We start from the raw sequence: 16,125 nt of genomic DNA on the forward strand, positions 1-16,125 counted from the left end.
ACTTGGTTACATACCACTCTCCGCGAGATGTGTGTGTGCGCCACTGCTTTCATTTCAAGAGTTGGACGGCGGGCTTCGATCGGGCTTATTTGGAGCTCCGGGAAAAATATATAAAGGAAGCTACAACTGCCCGCGGGCTTGGCAAAAGCTTAATTCACAGAGTTCGTGGACGCGATTTCCCAGTTGAGTGTCAGGCGGGCAGGCGTGTTTCATATCTGAGCTTGAAGAGAAACAAGATTCCTTCCTCCTTCCTGCCCCCCGGGAGAGAAACACCTGGAAGGCTGTAACACTGGTCAGCTTTTCATGCGGCTGGCTATGATGAATATCATGCCTATATGATAGGCAAACTGATTGTACGAAGATCAAAGACTTTAGGATGTGTAGGCTTTTCCCCCACTGCATTGGTCGGCGTTAGGAATAATGAATGGCGACGTGTGACATGAGAATGCGGCGGCAACGGGCGGAGATAGGTAGATACACACGTCTGTTGTTATATTACCTTTAAAGAACTAAAACTTACTACATCTTCCAATCTGTTTCTCGGTGACACGTTATAAATCTTCGTCTGCGAAGGCGCACTATTTTGTCTCGAAAAGAAGCAGTATCTTGGATAATCATATTATTCGTAAAGTAACTGTCATGCTGTAGTAGTACATACATAGATGGTAAATAGATACATATATCGTAACGTAGGTGGTGATGGGATGACGGCCTCTTTCTGATGTGGCATCTCATCCAGTTCAATGCAAGCGAGGAAGCCAGCGTCTGTCTCCATCCATCGAACCTTTTATACAAGTGTGAGAGCAAGGGGAAGAGGGCAGGACCACAAAAGAAACTAGGTACGAGAGTTTTTGCAACTAGGCACTTCTCCTCTCCATCCATTCTCGATTTATATACGCACCGAAAGATCAAACCGAGCCGAATCAACCAACCAACCCCAGGGATGGCGGTGGGCCAAGATGCCCATGGGTATAAATCCTATGCCTCCAACTCCGATTCATGGACAGACGCAATGAAGCCATGCATATATATATATATATACAAGTGGCGCGAACTGTCTTCATGTAGGTAGTAATACAGAGACCCTTTTGCAGGTCTTTCTTTCTTTCCTTTTCTCTTTCTCTCTCCCACTGCCTGCAGTTACACCATATCAGAGCCACGAGGAGACGGGCTATATCTAGCACCCGCGGGCAGCGGCGGCGGCGAGGGTAGATCGGCCATGGAAAGACGCGGCATCGGCGGCGCGACAGCCGAAATGGCGCGCGGGGCCGCGCGGGACCGCGACGCCGCTGCCGGGGAAGCCGAGGCGTTGGAGTACGAACCCGTCGGCATCGGCGGCGGCTCCTGCTGGTGCGGCGCCGGGAACAGGCTGAACGTGGCGCCGTTGGTGTGGATCGTGTCGGACGTCAGCAGGAACGAGTTGACCGACGTCGAGCGGCAATGGCTGCTGTCCATGCTCCGGTTACTAAGGGTCCGCGTCAGACCCAGACCCAGACCGTCGCCCGGCGCCGTCGCGGTCGAGTTGCGCGACGAGGTCATGGACTGCACGCGCTGGTGGGTGCTGCGGCGGTCCGCGGGCGGCGGAAAGGCTTCGAGGGCGCCGATGGACGAGACGGGCGACATCAAGTCGGTGCTGTTGGTCGTGTTGGAGGGGGACCAATAACTCTGTTGCTGTGGCCCCGCATGCGGCTGCTGTTGCCGCGGGTCGTACTGCGCGAACGATGGAAGAGGATGCGGCATGTTGGGCGGACCATCAAGCCGGCTAGAAGGGTGGGCCCCGCCCATGACTCCCAGCGTCCCAGAGGAAGGGCGTCTCTCGTTCTTGCTGGGCTGACGAGTGGGCGGAGGGCGCTCTACTGTACCGTCTGCCGCCATGGCCGCCTGCAGCTGGTCGGCGTCCATAATCTTCGAGGACCCGCTGGACGACGACGGGTTGTGCTGGTGCCGTGGCGGCTGCTTCAGGAGTATCGCCATGTGACCATCGGGTTCTGGGTCGGGAACGACGACGCCCCAGGACCCCCAGGACACGGCATCGCCCGAGGGGTTCCGAAATGGGGTGTTGGGCGGGTTCAGGTTCAGTGGCGTGGCGGACACCTGCCTTGACGATGGGTTGGACGTGAATTCGAAGTGGCCCGGCGTAGCTCGACCTCCCCCCATTTTTGTTGCCATTACTCGGGCGGCTGCCGGCGACTCTTGAGACCCTTTAGTTACTGGCGTCAGCCCGTCATCGCGGCTACCCAGTCGGATGAGTCGGGGCTTGCTTCCGCTGCTGATACTCCGTTTGTGGGCCATCTGGACCTCCGCATGTTGTGACTCTGGCCGTGAACTCGACTGTGACGTGAACCTGGAGATGGAGTTCCGGACTTTGGACCAGTTGAACGGCCCAAAGCCGAACCCGGCTGTTTCTCCGCCCGGGGGAGGCCGCTCGTCGAAGACGCTGATGCGCTGTGATGTTTCAGACGGTTTCGACTTGTGTGACTTCGTCCGAACCGCCGGGTGTTGTTCATCGGGAGGAGCGCCCCCCTTCTCCTCTCCGGCATATGCCGTTCGTAACGCTGTTTGGGAGCCTGCGTCGCCAGGTTCGGAGTTCGAATAGACTTGTCCGTTCTTTCGGCGTCGGGCGAAACGAGTCAAGAGGAGAGTGAGCATCACTGCTGCGAGGGCAGTCCCGATAATTGTCCCTATTATCACCGCAGCCAGCTGGCCCACCGTCAGGTCCACCAGGTTTGGATCCTTTGCTGGATTCATGATGAGCGCGTTGGAGGCCGTGGGCGCCGGTAACAAGTCAGACTTGGTGGCCTTGATAAGTTAGTCTGGTCTCGCGATAGGGATGTTGTTCATCACATACCTGGGCTACGTCCATCGACTTGGTGATCGACATCGATGTGGCGATCAAAGTTGAGCTTACTGTTTGTGTGACTGTGACTGTTGTTGGTGGCTGCTGGCCAGGCGCGGCTGTTTCAGTATTAGTAGTCGTCTGTATTTGCGTCTGCGTCTGCGTCTGTGTCACTGTCACCGTGATCGGCGGCTGCTGACCTGGCGTGGCTGTTGCGGTAATAGATGCAATCGCACTCGAAAGACTGGCGGCGAGACTGGCACTGATGCTCGCTATTTGGCTAGTAGCCGAAGCGGCTGCCACTGCACTCCCAGAAGCGAACCCATCCGACGAAGCTTTAGCGACGTCGGAAGATGACTGCGCGGAGAGCGAGGCCAGCGCTGATGAAGCGGCGCCTGTATCTGGATTTGGCGGCGGCGGGTTTCTTCCTCCGCCTCCTGGGTTAGGCAACGGGGCAGGTACCTGACGGTTGTTTAGAAGTGCGGTCGGCGGCGGCGTGATTGACACTGGTATGTTCTCTGGACTCGTCCCATCTGGTTGCTGCTGATGCGGGCGCCTCCCAACAACGGCTTCGACGTTGAGCATGTTCCGAGTAACAGATTGCCGGAGGCCTTCAAAGCCCGACTCATTTTCCTCGACGGATACGCCTCCGCTGATGAAGTCGCCGCTACCGCTCGCCAACGCCGTGGCTGCCACCAAGGTAGCGGCGAGGAAAGTGGTGATTCGGGCCATGGTTGTGAATGTGAGTAGAAAAGAGAAAGAGGAAACCGGCGTTAGCTGGGGATGCCCATGCTCTTCGGTCAGAAACCCAGAGCAGTGGTTGTTTAGTTTAACCACCAATCAGGGACGAAACAAGAAACGAATCTTGAAACTGTATGTACTCGACAAACAACAAAAAACAAAGGCGAAGTCAGGACATGGTAGGCAGGCGGGCGAACATGCAGCTGCATCTCCTTATCATGTCTTCATCCCAAATGGTGGTCCCAAGTCTCTGGTGATACTCGACACGGATACCGACCCTGCCGCACCTTGGCGGCCACAGCGAGACTTTGACGCAGAGGCCTCAAAACAATGGAGACGAGCGAGCGGGTTCATCGGACAATGACAGCTTGTTGGGACTGCCCGGGGGATTGAGGGAATCTTCCTATAGCCTAACGCCATAACATACTGGAGGCATCTTGGAGCGAAATACCTCGCGTGGGGCCGAGGAAGCCCACCGGTACTGCTCCGATGCCCTGGGAATCCGAGCAGGACTTACACTCGACGCCGCGGCGAGGTCGTGGGATGAGGAGTTGATTGGCGGCAAGGGACGTTGGTCGTCCGAGAGCACGGGCCCTGGCAGGTCGGTGGGTAGAGCCGCAAGCGACGTTGATTCGCCAGGTTAACTGCAATCCGTTCTCAAGACCGGGGTGGTAAAACAGCGCGAACGCGGATATCGTATCAGGCTTCAGTCTCAAGTCCATCTGATATTTCCTCGGCCAGAAGCAGAAGAGTGCGGGCAGTGCAATCCTTCAGGCCTCACTCAATGGGTGGCAGGCCAAGGACAGGTTACCTTACATGATACCCCAAGTGGGCACGTGATGATTCAACCACCAGCGCGCAGAGAAACGAGAGCCAACGAAGGGCACCTTAGGTAGGTAGTTTCTCGAGTCTCGTGAAGATCAGATGAACAACGCAATTGTACGAGGTATTTGCGTCGAGTAAACGTCGGGGCCGGTTCGAAACATTGTCAGACATGGAACCTGCTGCACACATCAGGTCCATCCACCCATGATGATGGATGGGTTTGATTCGTGAATCGACGTCGATGATATGATCTCCCATCGTCGATACACTGTAGCCCTAGCGGGGGCCCCTTGTTTGTTCCAGAATAAGCTATGGAAACAACCCGGCGAATAGACTTATTTGCTATTTCATGGTTTCTAGCCACGTTGTGTCCATGACGCCGAACCGATTGCCGAATGTAGAGTAGTAGGTATGTGCTCAGATGGCAAGATGGCTGTCAACTTAATTTGACACTCGATACATATTACCAAGACTACTACGCTCGTTGAATTTGATCGGTAGGGATGTCAGTGACGCAGGATGGACTGCTCAATCCTTAAGATCGCCAGGCCTGGGGACATCGTCGTGGCAGTCGTTCCCGCCATCGCCGTGTTGCCTGCACCAATAGTGAGTAGATAGAGGCAGTGGAGCCAATTTCTAGACAACATTGATCGCAGTTCCAGTAAACCTGTCGTTTCTCGTTACTTTAACTGAAGCACTGAAAACGCCTGTCAGTCTGGCAGACAGGCAGACAGTCGTGGATGGCTAGTCTTCGGTGCTTCTGGTGCGGGTCTCGACGGCCATGTTATTGTGCAACGGGTTTCCAATCATCACTGCCTCTGTGCGTGTGCAAGGTAAGTAGCTCGCTCCAGGGACTTTCTTTTTTGCGGAATAACGGTGTGGATGAAACAAACGATCCCTACTACGGAGAATTTACTCGTTGTAGCACCCTCATCCACCCAGTAGGTACTCAGGTTACCTAACCACATGGTCGGGAGAACCTGATGCAAGTATGACTCTGGACAGAGTCCTTCTTGGTATGCATCGCGGAAGTGCATCGTGACCAGTAGTGGCCCGATTTTATGAAATGTAGTAGCATTAGTAGTTCAAGCGAGATGACGACAACGAGAAGTCCAGCCATGAGCAACCTCGAATTTGCTAGGTTGCATCGGATGCGCCCAAGTCACGCACAGGAGAAATGGAAGGTGGTTTCAGTGGCCGTTGTTTCAGACAAAGTCGAGCCACCCCTCTCCCCCCAATAGGCCCTGGCGACGATACGACGATGCGACGAGAAAGTAGCATGGGATACAGTGCATTGGGCTTCGGAAAATTACTAGCCGCGATTGCTCCACGATCGGACGGCCCAGATGGAGATGGTCGATCAATCGTCGTGCAAGATGAGGACCCAGGAGTTTACCTGAATCGCAAGCCAAGCCCGGCCCAGCTAGGCAGGCAAGCCGTCAAGCCGTACGTCCTCATTGGTCTGCCTCACCGGACGGACATGAGGGCATTGGTGTATCAAGAAGCTGCCGGGCAGATCGATACAGTTGCAATGGAGATAGATTGATCGGAGGTTCCAAATATTGGAGATTCGTTTTTTAAACCAAGAGAGTAACAAAACCCGAGAAACAAGCCTAGGTCGGGATTGGAGCGGAAATCTGAATCAGATTGCAGGCAGGCAGGGAAAACCGAAGGCTAGATGTGGCATAGCACATGCAGATGTGGCACAGCCCAGATGTGGCGTAGCGACCAGCGCTGGACAGTTACATTACATACTCAAGCATCCTGTGTGGCTGAAAATATCCAATGGACCCGCATCCAGCTTTAGTTTAGCCTCAAAGTCAGTCAAGCAGCTGCTGCGAAGTCATCACGAAGATCGCAGTTTCGTAGCGAACCAGAGCGCCCAACTCCCACGACGCACCACCCATACAGACAAAATGCAGCCCACCAGGTGCCTAATGAAAGGCCGATCCGTGTGGAAAGGTAAGTAGCCCCCCCATCATCCATTCCACCACAAGAGAAAGAAGCGGCCGGAAAGTTAACAGCCCGCGCCCGCGCGCGCAAACAGGACCTCACATTGTCCCGTTACCGATCGTGCGCCCCAAGCCCGGCGAGAGAATCAAGTCCATCAAGACGCAGGCGCGGTCCGCCACCATCCTGCCCAGCTTCGTCGGCCTCAAGTTCCAGGTGCACAACGGCAAGGTGTACAACGACGTGGAAATCACCGAGGACATGGTCGGCCACAAGCTCGGGGAGTTCTCGCTGTATGTTGTTCCTCTCCCCTCTGTTGAGGAAAGGAAAAAAGAAACAAGACACTTTGGGAAGACGCAGTTCTTGCTGACATACCTTCTTCCACCATTAACAGGACGCGGAAACCGTTCATCTGGAAACGGTAGATTGAAAAGTTATGGACTTAGCAGAGGAAGGCCAAAAGACGGAAAGCATATATCATGGCGTTGGAGGAGACCAAGATGCATTCATGCCAGCACCCCGATTGTACAGAATCCCGCATTTGCGTGTACCAATAGGCAGAGGGAGCAACCCACGAAACGCGGTGGTATCATTGTTGCAGGTGTTTTACAATTATTTATACAAAAGACCAAAAGACCAAAGTCTCTCCATGACGTGGGTTTCTCGTTTCAATACAAAGCTGAGAACCACCATTTCTCTCCCTTTTGCTGGCAACGTATCTGTGTTGCCCAGTCTGGGCCTGTCGGAGTACTTCGCTGTCCCCTGCCATAGCCTTCCAAAAAGTCTTGTTTCGTGTCGTAACCGTGAACGCCGTGACCATGACCGGAAAAATAACTTGCAATCTGTGTGCCCTCTGTCCCATCTGGCTTCCTACCTCTAAATCAACACCACCACCCCACCCCATAGCTTATCGTGTCGTAATGGTAGCGAAACGAATGCGTGAGCAGCGATGATGCTTGATGGGTGAACGTATCGTATTGATCATCGATAGAACTCGCTCCGCTTGACGTTGACGCCGTACTCGCCGACCGCCATGCCGAGGTCCTCCATGGTGAGCACGGTCCGGTTCTGCGACCCGCCCTGGCCGCCGCCGCCGTAGCCCGCCCGCTGGATGCCGAGGGGCCCGCCGCGCGACTGGTCGACTTTCGCGCCGCCCGCACCGCCGCCGCCGCCGCCGCCCGCCGCCTGCCCGGGGATGGGGATGCCCGCCGCCGCGCCCAGGTTGCCCATCGGGTTGTTGGCGCTCGTGTTGGAGGCGCGGATCCGGCTGTACTGGTAGGCGTCGGCCGCGATGTCAGCGATGAACTTCTGCGTCGCGAGCGCCAGCAGGCGCGCCAGGCGCTGGTCCGTCTGCGGTGGCGGCGGCAGGCCCGCGCGCGTCATGTAGTAGTTGGTCACGGCGTCGGGGATCTGTGTGGGTGGGCAACGATGAGGCGCGCAAAGGTTAGCCAACTGAACTGAGAGCCCGCTCTTCTTCATTCGTTCCCAGCGCTTGTAGTGCGCAGATAACTACAGCGGCAGGCGCCTTTGCAAAAGACAGGAAATGATATTAAAATACAATGTGGGGGAAGGTGGGTAGGAAGGGGGGACTCACGATTGGCGCGTAGTCGTCCATCTTGTTCAGGAACTCCTTCAGCGAGATGTCCCGGCGCGTCGGCATCTTAGCCTCCTGGGGCTCGGGGTTGACCTCCTCCTCCTCTTCGGCCGCCTGGGCCTCATTGTTGCTGGCAGGCACCGGGTTGGTGTTCTCGGTGGGAGCGGTCGCCATCTTGACTTCTGCTCTGTGCTGCGCTTCCCTGTCGGTCGGTCGGTCGGTCAGCAGCGCTGGATGAATGATTTGGATGGTCGAGCTGCCGCGGCCGAAGCTTGGACTGACCTCACTGGATTAGGTAATCAGGTCACGTGAGTGGTATGGCGCCAGCTGGTTGGTGAGATTTGGCGGAATTTGTGATGAATTTATGTCTGATTGACGGGTTACCAAGGCTTCTGTTCGCAATGAATGTGGTGGAGAAAGGTTCTCACAGAATCGTCTCGGTGGATGATTCGTTGTGAAGTTGTTGTTGTAGGTACCCAGCAGATGGTTAAGGTACCTAAAGTACCAAATACGGACCGGATGGATCCAGGCATGAAGCTGGGGAAAGCCACATAGTGGATCCCTCATTGTTCTACTCACTTTTGTGGGTCTTCGATAGTCACCTGTGGCTACAGAAGTAGGTAAGTAGGCATCCATCTTTGCCCACTTACATGTGTGCAGATAGCAGAAGGACAGGAGTCCAGGGCAAGCTGGGTTGACTGATCTGGAACTGTGTCGGTTCAATTGAAGAGCAAACCGTTGCCTCGCCGATATGTAGCCAACTTCTCACTTTGATGATAGAAGATGTGGTTTCTGTCCACTATGGACACGAACGAGCTAAGCCCATCAGGCAGTCTGGTGTGTCTAACTTTTGGCTGCCTAACTTATGCAGGGTCAGGGAGCTGGTATTGAGCCAAGACATGTATGTAGGCCACTTTGTGAGTGGTCTCGGGAATCTATGTTTTGATGACAAATCCTTTAATATTAGAACTGTTACTCTGAAAACACAAAGAATGCAGAAAGCATAAGAATTCATACTGCAATTATAGAATTATGGGTGCTGGCAACTGTAGCTCGACCTTGCTCTGTCCTGACTTCATTGTCGGGTCTCTCAAATTATGGAGGCGGCTTAGATATACAAGAGGCACTGAAATGGGAGGTATTGAGTAAAAATAGCAAAAGACATGAGAAAAAATAGTGACCGCAGAGGGAGTCAAACCCTCTTGCCTTTAAGCATATAAATAACAATACTACCGCTAGGCTACACCGGCCCGGTCAAGGGAAACAGGGTCAGTTCAGATATTTATTGACTCTTCGAGTTGTGCGTAACTTTACAACTGAGGTCAAGGTTTGGTGCAGCCATGGTTCTCGATTTCCGCCGCAACCCGATAACCTTGAAGAAGGATTAAACGACCCCAGTAATCAAGACCCATGATGACGGATACCGATGGAACACGACACACTCCTAGTTGCCGCCTACACCTAACCCCTTACTATCAGCATTACCACAACCTATGTCTACCTACCGTATACTACCAGCACTTCACGCGTCCGCCCGCAACCAATCAAACGTATCGAGCAGGTCGAAGTTGAAGTCGACCTGCGTCGAGAAGTTCCAGTCCATGTTGGCGATGGCCGCCCCCTGCCCGGCCGCGGCCGGGCCTATGTTGAGGGTCGCGTCCAGCACGTGCTGGATGGTCACCATGGCGTTCTCGCACAGGGCCGCGTTAGGCGCCGACGGGCTGACCCACTCGAAGAAGCCGACGAGCAGGCTGAGCTTCTGGATGATGGCCGAGCGGCTGATCTCGGCGTTCTTCGGGTGCGCGCCCTGCAGCGTCGGGTTCAGGAGCTCCATGCACAGCACGCCGCCCGCGGGGGCCCCGTAGCCCATGAGCTGTGAGAGGAGGAAGAAGAAGACGACGGTCAGCTGTGGGAGCTGCGCTACCTAACACATGCGAAGTGAAAAGATGGTTGGTAGATATGACTTACAACCCAGTCAAAGTCACGCTTTTCAGTGAAGAGATCCATGTGCGTCCACACAGTCAGCGCCAGCACGACCATCTCATAAGCGGTGACTAGCAGGTCGCTGCTGTCCGCTTGGAAATGGCGATACTGCAACCGGTCTAGCAGGAACTCGTTCATCAAGATCTCAAGCCGCACAAGTAATCGTTGGTAGAACCGGGTAATGTCCATATCAGTCGCACGAATCTCATGAAGCTGAAAGACCAATGTTTTGGGAAATTCGGATATGGCCTGGATCTGCTTTGCGCGGAGTTGACTGATAATTACGCGATAGGTTAGTGACGACCGCAGTTTGGGACACGAGCCTGCATAACAAACAGACATACCCTATGCGCTCGAATGGGAACGGATCTTTTCCCAGTGCCAGCTCGATGATCTCGGCCTTGATGTGCGCAAGAATCACACGCGCCCGTATCATGGTAGCCGGGTAGAAATTTCCCGAGGTACCCCATCCCCTCTCGTCGAGCGTTTCCGATGCTACCCGTACCAGTGTCTGCTCGTCCGAGAAAAGCACGTCGTCCGAGATGTCCAGTGGCAGTGGCGTGGATATATAGCTCGTTCCCAAAAGAGGGGGTCTACCTGTGAAGGTGACCATGGAATTGTCGGCACAAAAGGAAATGGCTACGGTGCGCCTGCGACATTCAATCGCCAACGACGGTCGATAACTCGGGTTATAATGATAACCGTGGGTACTAGGCTCGTCGTGAAAGCCGTGGAAGGTGAGAAGAGACATATGAGCGGCGTGGCATTGCCATGCTGGAAGACCTATAATATATTTACGTCAGCAGCAGTACTCGGTGATACTCTTGGCCAGTTCGCATTCAGGGAGGAGAGTATATCATACTGGCATCCCCACTGGTTATTGATTCCAGCGTGGCGCGACGGTTGTATAGGTAAATCAAGAGGACATTGCCTTCAGTAAACTCTCGACTCAGTTGAATGCATAGACCTAGGGTCCGAAGACCCGTCGCTGCAATTCTCCTGAGATACTCGAGATACTCATGTTGCGTGTCTGAGACGAACCGACGTTTCACGGATTTGGCTTCGGTGTCGAGCAGGTCGAAAAGGACGCCTTTTCCGGGAAGGGATAAGTAAGTGTAAGTCGTCGTAAAAAACGGTGCTGCGCCTGGACATGCAAGGGAGAACGTACCAATGGATTCCCACCGCAAGTTCGGTCCACTGAACTGGCTGAGCCACTCCTCCGAGTCTCGGATGGAATAAGAAAACGGCTCCATGGTGTTGACACACACGGCCTTAGCCATGTCTTCGAGTTTGGTTTCATCGTCTCCGCCGGCGTTGAGATGCTCGCCCCACGTTTCGTAGAGCGACTTCAGAATGTGCTCGGCTATCCCGTGCATATAAGATAGATAGACGGACGAATTACCCTTTTTCTGAAAGACAACTTTGTTTGGCTGGGGGAGGAGCCGAAGGACTGTGAAACACAGCTCCCGAATGCTCGGAGTAAGGACCTCGGGCTCCTCCTGGCCGAGCACCTCACGGCTGTTGCCTTGAGTCTGGGGTGTGGCACCGAGCAGGTTCAGGTTGTCACGAGTCTCTTGGAAGACAGCCGAGTAGCTCGTGGCACCGAGATACCCATGACCGCCCGTAGCCCTGCGGTTGAGTATGTTATTGCGCAAACTCGGGCTCGGGCTCGGGCTCTGCATCTCATCCAGCTGGACCGAAGACGGAGAGGGCGACGATGGCTGGCGAGACTTGTCAACCCCTTGGCGTGTCTGTGACGACGACTTAGTTCCATGGGGCCTGACCGGCGTGGAATTGGATACAGTATAGATGCATCGCTTCCCCCTTTTCCTGCATCGGAGGCAGACCGGGCGAGTGTGGTCGCAAGCGACCTATGACTCTTTCATGTCAGACGGGCATGACGACGCAGCTGGTAGCTGATAGGTGGGTTGCACGACGCTAACAAGTGGGAAAACGCTCTACCTTCCTCTGTCGACAGGTATCGCATGCCTGGAGTCGACCATTCCGGCGGCGGAGTTCAGATGCGCCGTCTGACATGGCTCACCGTATTGATGGCGCAAACAAGCTGCGCGTTCTATCTGCGTGCAAGTAAAAGTGGTATGATGAAATTGTAATAACTGACATTGACTCGGGGTTCGCAGTAAAGGGGGTTGTTGTCACTGGGAATCAGCTTGATTTGGATGTAGTTATTGGAAGCGAAGCCGAAGCCGACTTAATTGCAGTCATGTTTTGCGAGATGTCGCCAAGGCTCGGCTTGACCTTGCTATGGGTAAAGGGCACCAAATTGGCTAAGGCTCGGCTTCGGCTTAGAGCGGAGTCACTCCAAATCATTTCACAGTGGGATGACTAACTCGGCCAAGCGAGCAGCAGTAGCGGGCTGCGCTGTCAGCCAGGATCCCGGTCCAAATCGTGGGACGGCCACCTCCAGAGGGCGTGGATGGCACCGCTAATTACATATGATTATGCCGTCCTTTTTCTAATCCCGGCCAAGCCTCATGGGAATGCCCACAAAGGTGCCTGATCTGCCTTGTCTGCCTGATGTCTAGTAGGTCGGTGCCTGGCCGAAAGCCGGTACGATGATGACGCTAGTCTCCAGCCAGGTCAGCCCGTCAGCCCCGGTGTGCTAAGCTTGGCGCAGCATCCAAACGACGGCTTTGCCAAGGAGGGAACGCCGACGCATGCTCGGTGCAGTGCTGAAAAGTCCTTGCAGCAAGCTAATTTGATACCAGGAATGCCTCTGATGAGTCAAAAAGGGTTGATGGACAAGTGTTATTCGAGATCTATATCTGAGATTTTGTCCGTTGTTCCTTCCCAATTCGATACACTCAGCACTTCCCAGTAGCAACTACCCCAGACCAACTACGCCTGCCACTTACAGACAATTGCATCTCCACATCGAAGCTCAAGCTCAACCACACACGACACCGTGCCTCCAAGCATCACCACACTTCGAACCACCACGTCGTCTACCAAAACATTTGACAACCTACCTACCAGAATGTCATCCACATCCAACATGGCTTCCCGCATCTCATCTGGTAGAGTCTCCTCCCATCCAATGCGACATCTTGGTCCAACACAGCGTCGCTAACCCGACTGTGCAGATTCCTATGATGAGATAGCAGCCATGAAGGGCAGCCCTATTCCCAGCAACAGCTCAAAGTCCTCCTCTTCGTCCCGAATCTCCGGCGCCATGAAGAAGGCCAAGGCGAAGCTCAGCAGCTCGTCCACCTCGCGCGAGGAAAAGGCGCAAAAGAAGGCAGGGAAGTCAGGAAAGCGCAGTCAAGCCTACAAAGATACCTTGTTCGCTTACGAGGTCCTTGCCAGTAAGATTGTATCTCGGATATTTAACATACTCGAACAGGAAGGGAATACTAACATGTGCGCAGTCACGAAGTAAGGGCATTGGCTGCTCCACTGCAGCTCTCCTGTCTGATGCGAATACATAAGACGGGGAGGAACTTGATGAGTAACACGACTTTTGCTTTTTTTACGGCGTATACCCAAGAGGACATCATATAGATTGAGCTCTCGATTGCATTCGGAATGGGCTGGTGGTGACATGAAAAGCCTTTGTACTTGACGTCGAGATTGTACCAAGTCAAGTCACCGAGATGAAGGAACGGAATTTTGGCTTTCATAGACATACCAAATTTGATTAATATAACTTTACCTTCTTGACTATCCGAATCTTCGCGGAGGTATATATAAATGAGATCATGAATATTAGTGTTGAGAAGGTACCGTTGAGCTTCGGACGAAAACTGAGCAATTGCCTTTAGGATCACTTCTAGAAAAGGGGTGTGCTGGGGCTTTTCTCTGATGGGAGGACTGCGCTCAAGATAGTTTGTTGCCGACTTGCCAGGAGGAAGAGGAAGCTCGCCTTCACCACGGAGCATATCGAAGGGTACCCAGCGAACTACAGCGATCTATTAATCTTAGCCCGCAATAAAAACGGACCTGTCTGATTTATTCAGATAGTAATACAATCTAAACCGCGATGCAGTTGAGATTTGAGGTTGTTAATGCTACTGTGGCGGAGAATGGGTAGGACTAACCAACAGCTGCAAAAGGCGTAGTTCTCCTACTGAGTATCCTACGCAGGGAAGGAGGCAACCCTCTTCCCTACAAAAGCCGTACGCTCAGCTGGCGTTGGAAGTGCAGCCCTACCCACCTAGTGCCCATGGTGGGCTGTCTGTAATTTACTTCTTCCCTCTTTTTGTTCGGCAAGGGGCCAAGTGCATACGTAATCCATTGCATTTCAAGGGTTTAGGGGTAATAGTAAGCAGCGGCGAGACATTCTCCGTCACACTGGCAGCCGTTGCGCAGGTAAAAGGGCGAGTGCTAGTTCGAAAGCGAATGGTATTATTTTAGAACTAGGCGTAATTATTTAAAGACATGCTTACATGCATATAATTATAGTTTGGGGTTATGATGCATATCGTAGTTCCTCGTAAGCGCTGGGGCCTGCATCTTCAAGTCCCACGGAGTCGCAAACGCGTGTGCCATATCCGCTTTGTTGTCTCCAGTCATCCTGAGTAATTACCACGACAACTCCAAACTGTCACAATCGTGTACCGTAGCTTTGCGATGATGTCGCAATAGGGTCAGGCGCGAGAGCACCCCAGCAAGGGTGAGATGCTTAGTACCACTCTCTTTGTCTTGAGTATACTAGCCACACAGCGCCGCTTCGCGGCTACATTCCACTATAGGTTTAGCGAGGGGTACGGCTATGTACGCCAAAACCTGTCACCAGCTGGTCTGCTCATCGCCAATGCCCCCTACCCCTTCTCTACAAGCTAGGCACAATCGACCACCGGGGCTATCGCGTTCGACTATACGGGCTATGCAGAGACCCGCCTGGCCGAGTTCACTGCGTGGAGTGCCGAGGATGACGGGTCGCGCTCCGGGGCTTTGGAGATGCCGTTGAGGGAGGCTCAGTGGGCGATGGCGTATTTGGGGGCCCATCGGTAGGAATCGAAGGAAGAAAATACCTGCGTTTCATATCGTGAAACTTGGTCTCCGAGGTCATGGTTGATACACTGTGCCACCGTCCAACCTCGACTGGAGAAGCCGCGGAGACGGGAGACGGTTGCTTCGGTATTTTCGTACTACGAATCGCGTCTTCGAACACAAGGTCGGAAATAGTCTATTGTTGACTATTTTCTACCGTGCTCACCGTAATCGCTGTGTCCCGTTTCTATAACTAAGTAGGTATAAACGTGCGCGTTGCTAGTAGCACGACAGCACTGTGCAGTAGGTAATACCAGGCCCGCGGTTTTCCTAGGCTCCGACTCCATTGCAAGATGACGACCGCTACTAACTGCCTTCTCGGCGGCGCACGGCGTTTCTTCGTCGTCAGTGCCGAAACGCTCCGGCACTCGCACCGCGACGTCAAGCTGCTGATCGTCCTGCGCCTGGTGCGCCTGCTGGGCCACGGCGGCACCATCTTGATCAGGGGCCATCTACCTCCACGAACTGGGGTTCCGCGACTCGGACGTCGGCCTGTTCATGACCCTGACGCTCCTCGGCGACTTGGTCATCAGCTCCGTTCTGGCCTACGTCGGCGACGCGGTCGGGGTCCGCCTCACGGCAACCATGGGTTCCGCTTTGATGTGTGTCGCCGGGGTGGTCTTTGCCTATGTCAGCAATTTCTAGTTGCTGCTAGTGGCGGCTATTCTGGGGTGATTAGTCCAAGGGGAAGTGATTGGTACTCTAGGAAGCGGTAGCCCCTCCCCTGATCTCGCGAATTCTTCAGCTGACAAAGAGCACAGTCCCAACGAGATTGACCCCTTCAAGCCCATTGAGGAGTCAACCATCTCATGCCTTAGCAACGCCGAGACTTGCAGTGACTTGTTTGCTTGGTGGTCCATGTTGGGCATGCTGGGCACTGCCGCCAGCAACCTGCTGACGGGTCAACTGAATCCGGGATGGACGGGAGTGACGACGGGCGGCAAAAGAGCGTGGAACCACCTACTATCTCGGACCAGACCCTTGATAGCGATCAGGACACGGCCGAGGAGTCAGAACCCTGTCTCCTCCATTCGATGACGAACCAAAACTACAACAGTGTGTCAGTTCTACCGCCTTGTAAGAACATGCTGGTCCCATCGGTAAAAGAATGACACGCAAAATATGCTGCTCAGGGTGGTTCAGTTAACATTGTCAGTCTCCGAGATACATTCAGAGCTTCCCT

At 54.0% G+C, this 16,125-nt stretch overlaps 7 protein-coding genes across 7 annotated transcripts; 4 read left to right on the forward strand and 3 right to left on the reverse strand.

Annotated features, from left to right (window-relative positions):
* Positions 1-1,140: 1,140 nt before the first annotated feature.
* On the reverse strand, positions 1,141-3,568 carry PG994_002318 (uncharacterized protein; the record flags this gene model as incomplete). The annotated part of the gene is made up of 3 exons (XM_066853727.1): positions 1,141-2,799; positions 2,849-2,955; positions 3,037-3,568. 3 exons carry the CDS (start codon positions 3,566-3,568, stop codon positions 1,141-1,143), a joined length of 2,298 nt encoding a protein of 765 aa, XP_066721868.1.
* Positions 3,569-6,318: 2,750 nt separating this feature from the next.
* PG994_002319 (mitochondrial 37S ribosomal protein uS19m) lies at positions 6,319-6,777 on the forward strand (the record flags this gene model as incomplete). The annotated part of the gene is made up of 3 exons (XM_066853728.1): positions 6,319-6,364; positions 6,450-6,645; positions 6,747-6,777. The coding sequence occupies 3 exons, from the start codon at positions 6,319-6,321 to the stop codon at positions 6,775-6,777; spliced, it is 273 nt and encodes a 90-aa protein (XP_066721869.1).
* A 556-nt stretch (positions 6,778-7,333) lies between these two features.
* Positions 7,334-8,120, reverse strand: PG994_002320 (uncharacterized protein; the record flags this gene model as incomplete). Its single annotated transcript, XM_066853729.1, has 2 exons — positions 7,334-7,762; positions 7,947-8,120. 2 exons carry the CDS (start codon positions 8,118-8,120, stop codon positions 7,334-7,336), a joined length of 603 nt encoding a protein of 200 aa, XP_066721870.1.
* A 1,348-nt stretch (positions 8,121-9,468) lies between these two features.
* PG994_002321 (Fungal specific transcription factor domain-containing protein) lies at positions 9,469-11,828 on the reverse strand (the record flags this gene model as incomplete). The annotated part of the gene is made up of 5 exons (XM_066853730.1): positions 9,469-9,819; positions 9,915-10,203; positions 10,274-10,703; positions 10,792-11,800; positions 11,823-11,828. The coding sequence occupies 5 exons, from the start codon at positions 11,826-11,828 to the stop codon at positions 9,469-9,471; spliced, it is 2,085 nt and encodes a 694-aa protein (XP_066721871.1).
* Positions 11,829-12,945: 1,117 nt separating this feature from the next.
* Positions 12,946-13,329, forward strand: PG994_002322 (uncharacterized protein; the record flags this gene model as incomplete). The annotated part of the gene is made up of 3 exons (XM_066853731.1): positions 12,946-12,967; positions 13,034-13,255; positions 13,319-13,329. 3 exons carry the CDS (start codon positions 12,946-12,948, stop codon positions 13,327-13,329), a joined length of 255 nt encoding a protein of 84 aa, XP_066721872.1.
* A 1,238-nt stretch (positions 13,330-14,567) lies between these two features.
* Positions 14,568-14,903, forward strand: PG994_002323 (uncharacterized protein; the record flags this gene model as incomplete). Its single annotated transcript, XM_066853732.1, has 2 exons — positions 14,568-14,663; positions 14,733-14,903. The coding sequence occupies 2 exons, from the start codon at positions 14,568-14,570 to the stop codon at positions 14,901-14,903; spliced, it is 267 nt and encodes an 88-aa protein (XP_066721873.1).
* A 332-nt stretch (positions 14,904-15,235) lies between these two features.
* Positions 15,236-16,089, forward strand: PG994_002324 (uncharacterized protein; the record flags this gene model as incomplete). The annotated part of the gene is made up of 4 exons (XM_066853733.1): positions 15,236-15,572; positions 15,622-15,869; positions 15,920-16,019; positions 16,076-16,089. 4 exons carry the CDS (start codon positions 15,236-15,238, stop codon positions 16,087-16,089), a joined length of 699 nt encoding a protein of 232 aa, XP_066721874.1.
* Between the last annotated feature and the right edge of the window lie 36 nt (positions 16,090-16,125).

This window comes from Apiospora phragmitis, assembly GCF_038363925.1.
Source record: "Apiospora phragmitis strain CBS 135458 chromosome Unknown utg000002l:1.0-5516284.0:1.0-5523493.0, whole genome shotgun sequence".
NCBI classification, from domain to species: Eukaryota; Fungi; Ascomycota; class Sordariomycetes; order Amphisphaeriales; family Apiosporaceae; genus Apiospora; species Apiospora phragmitis.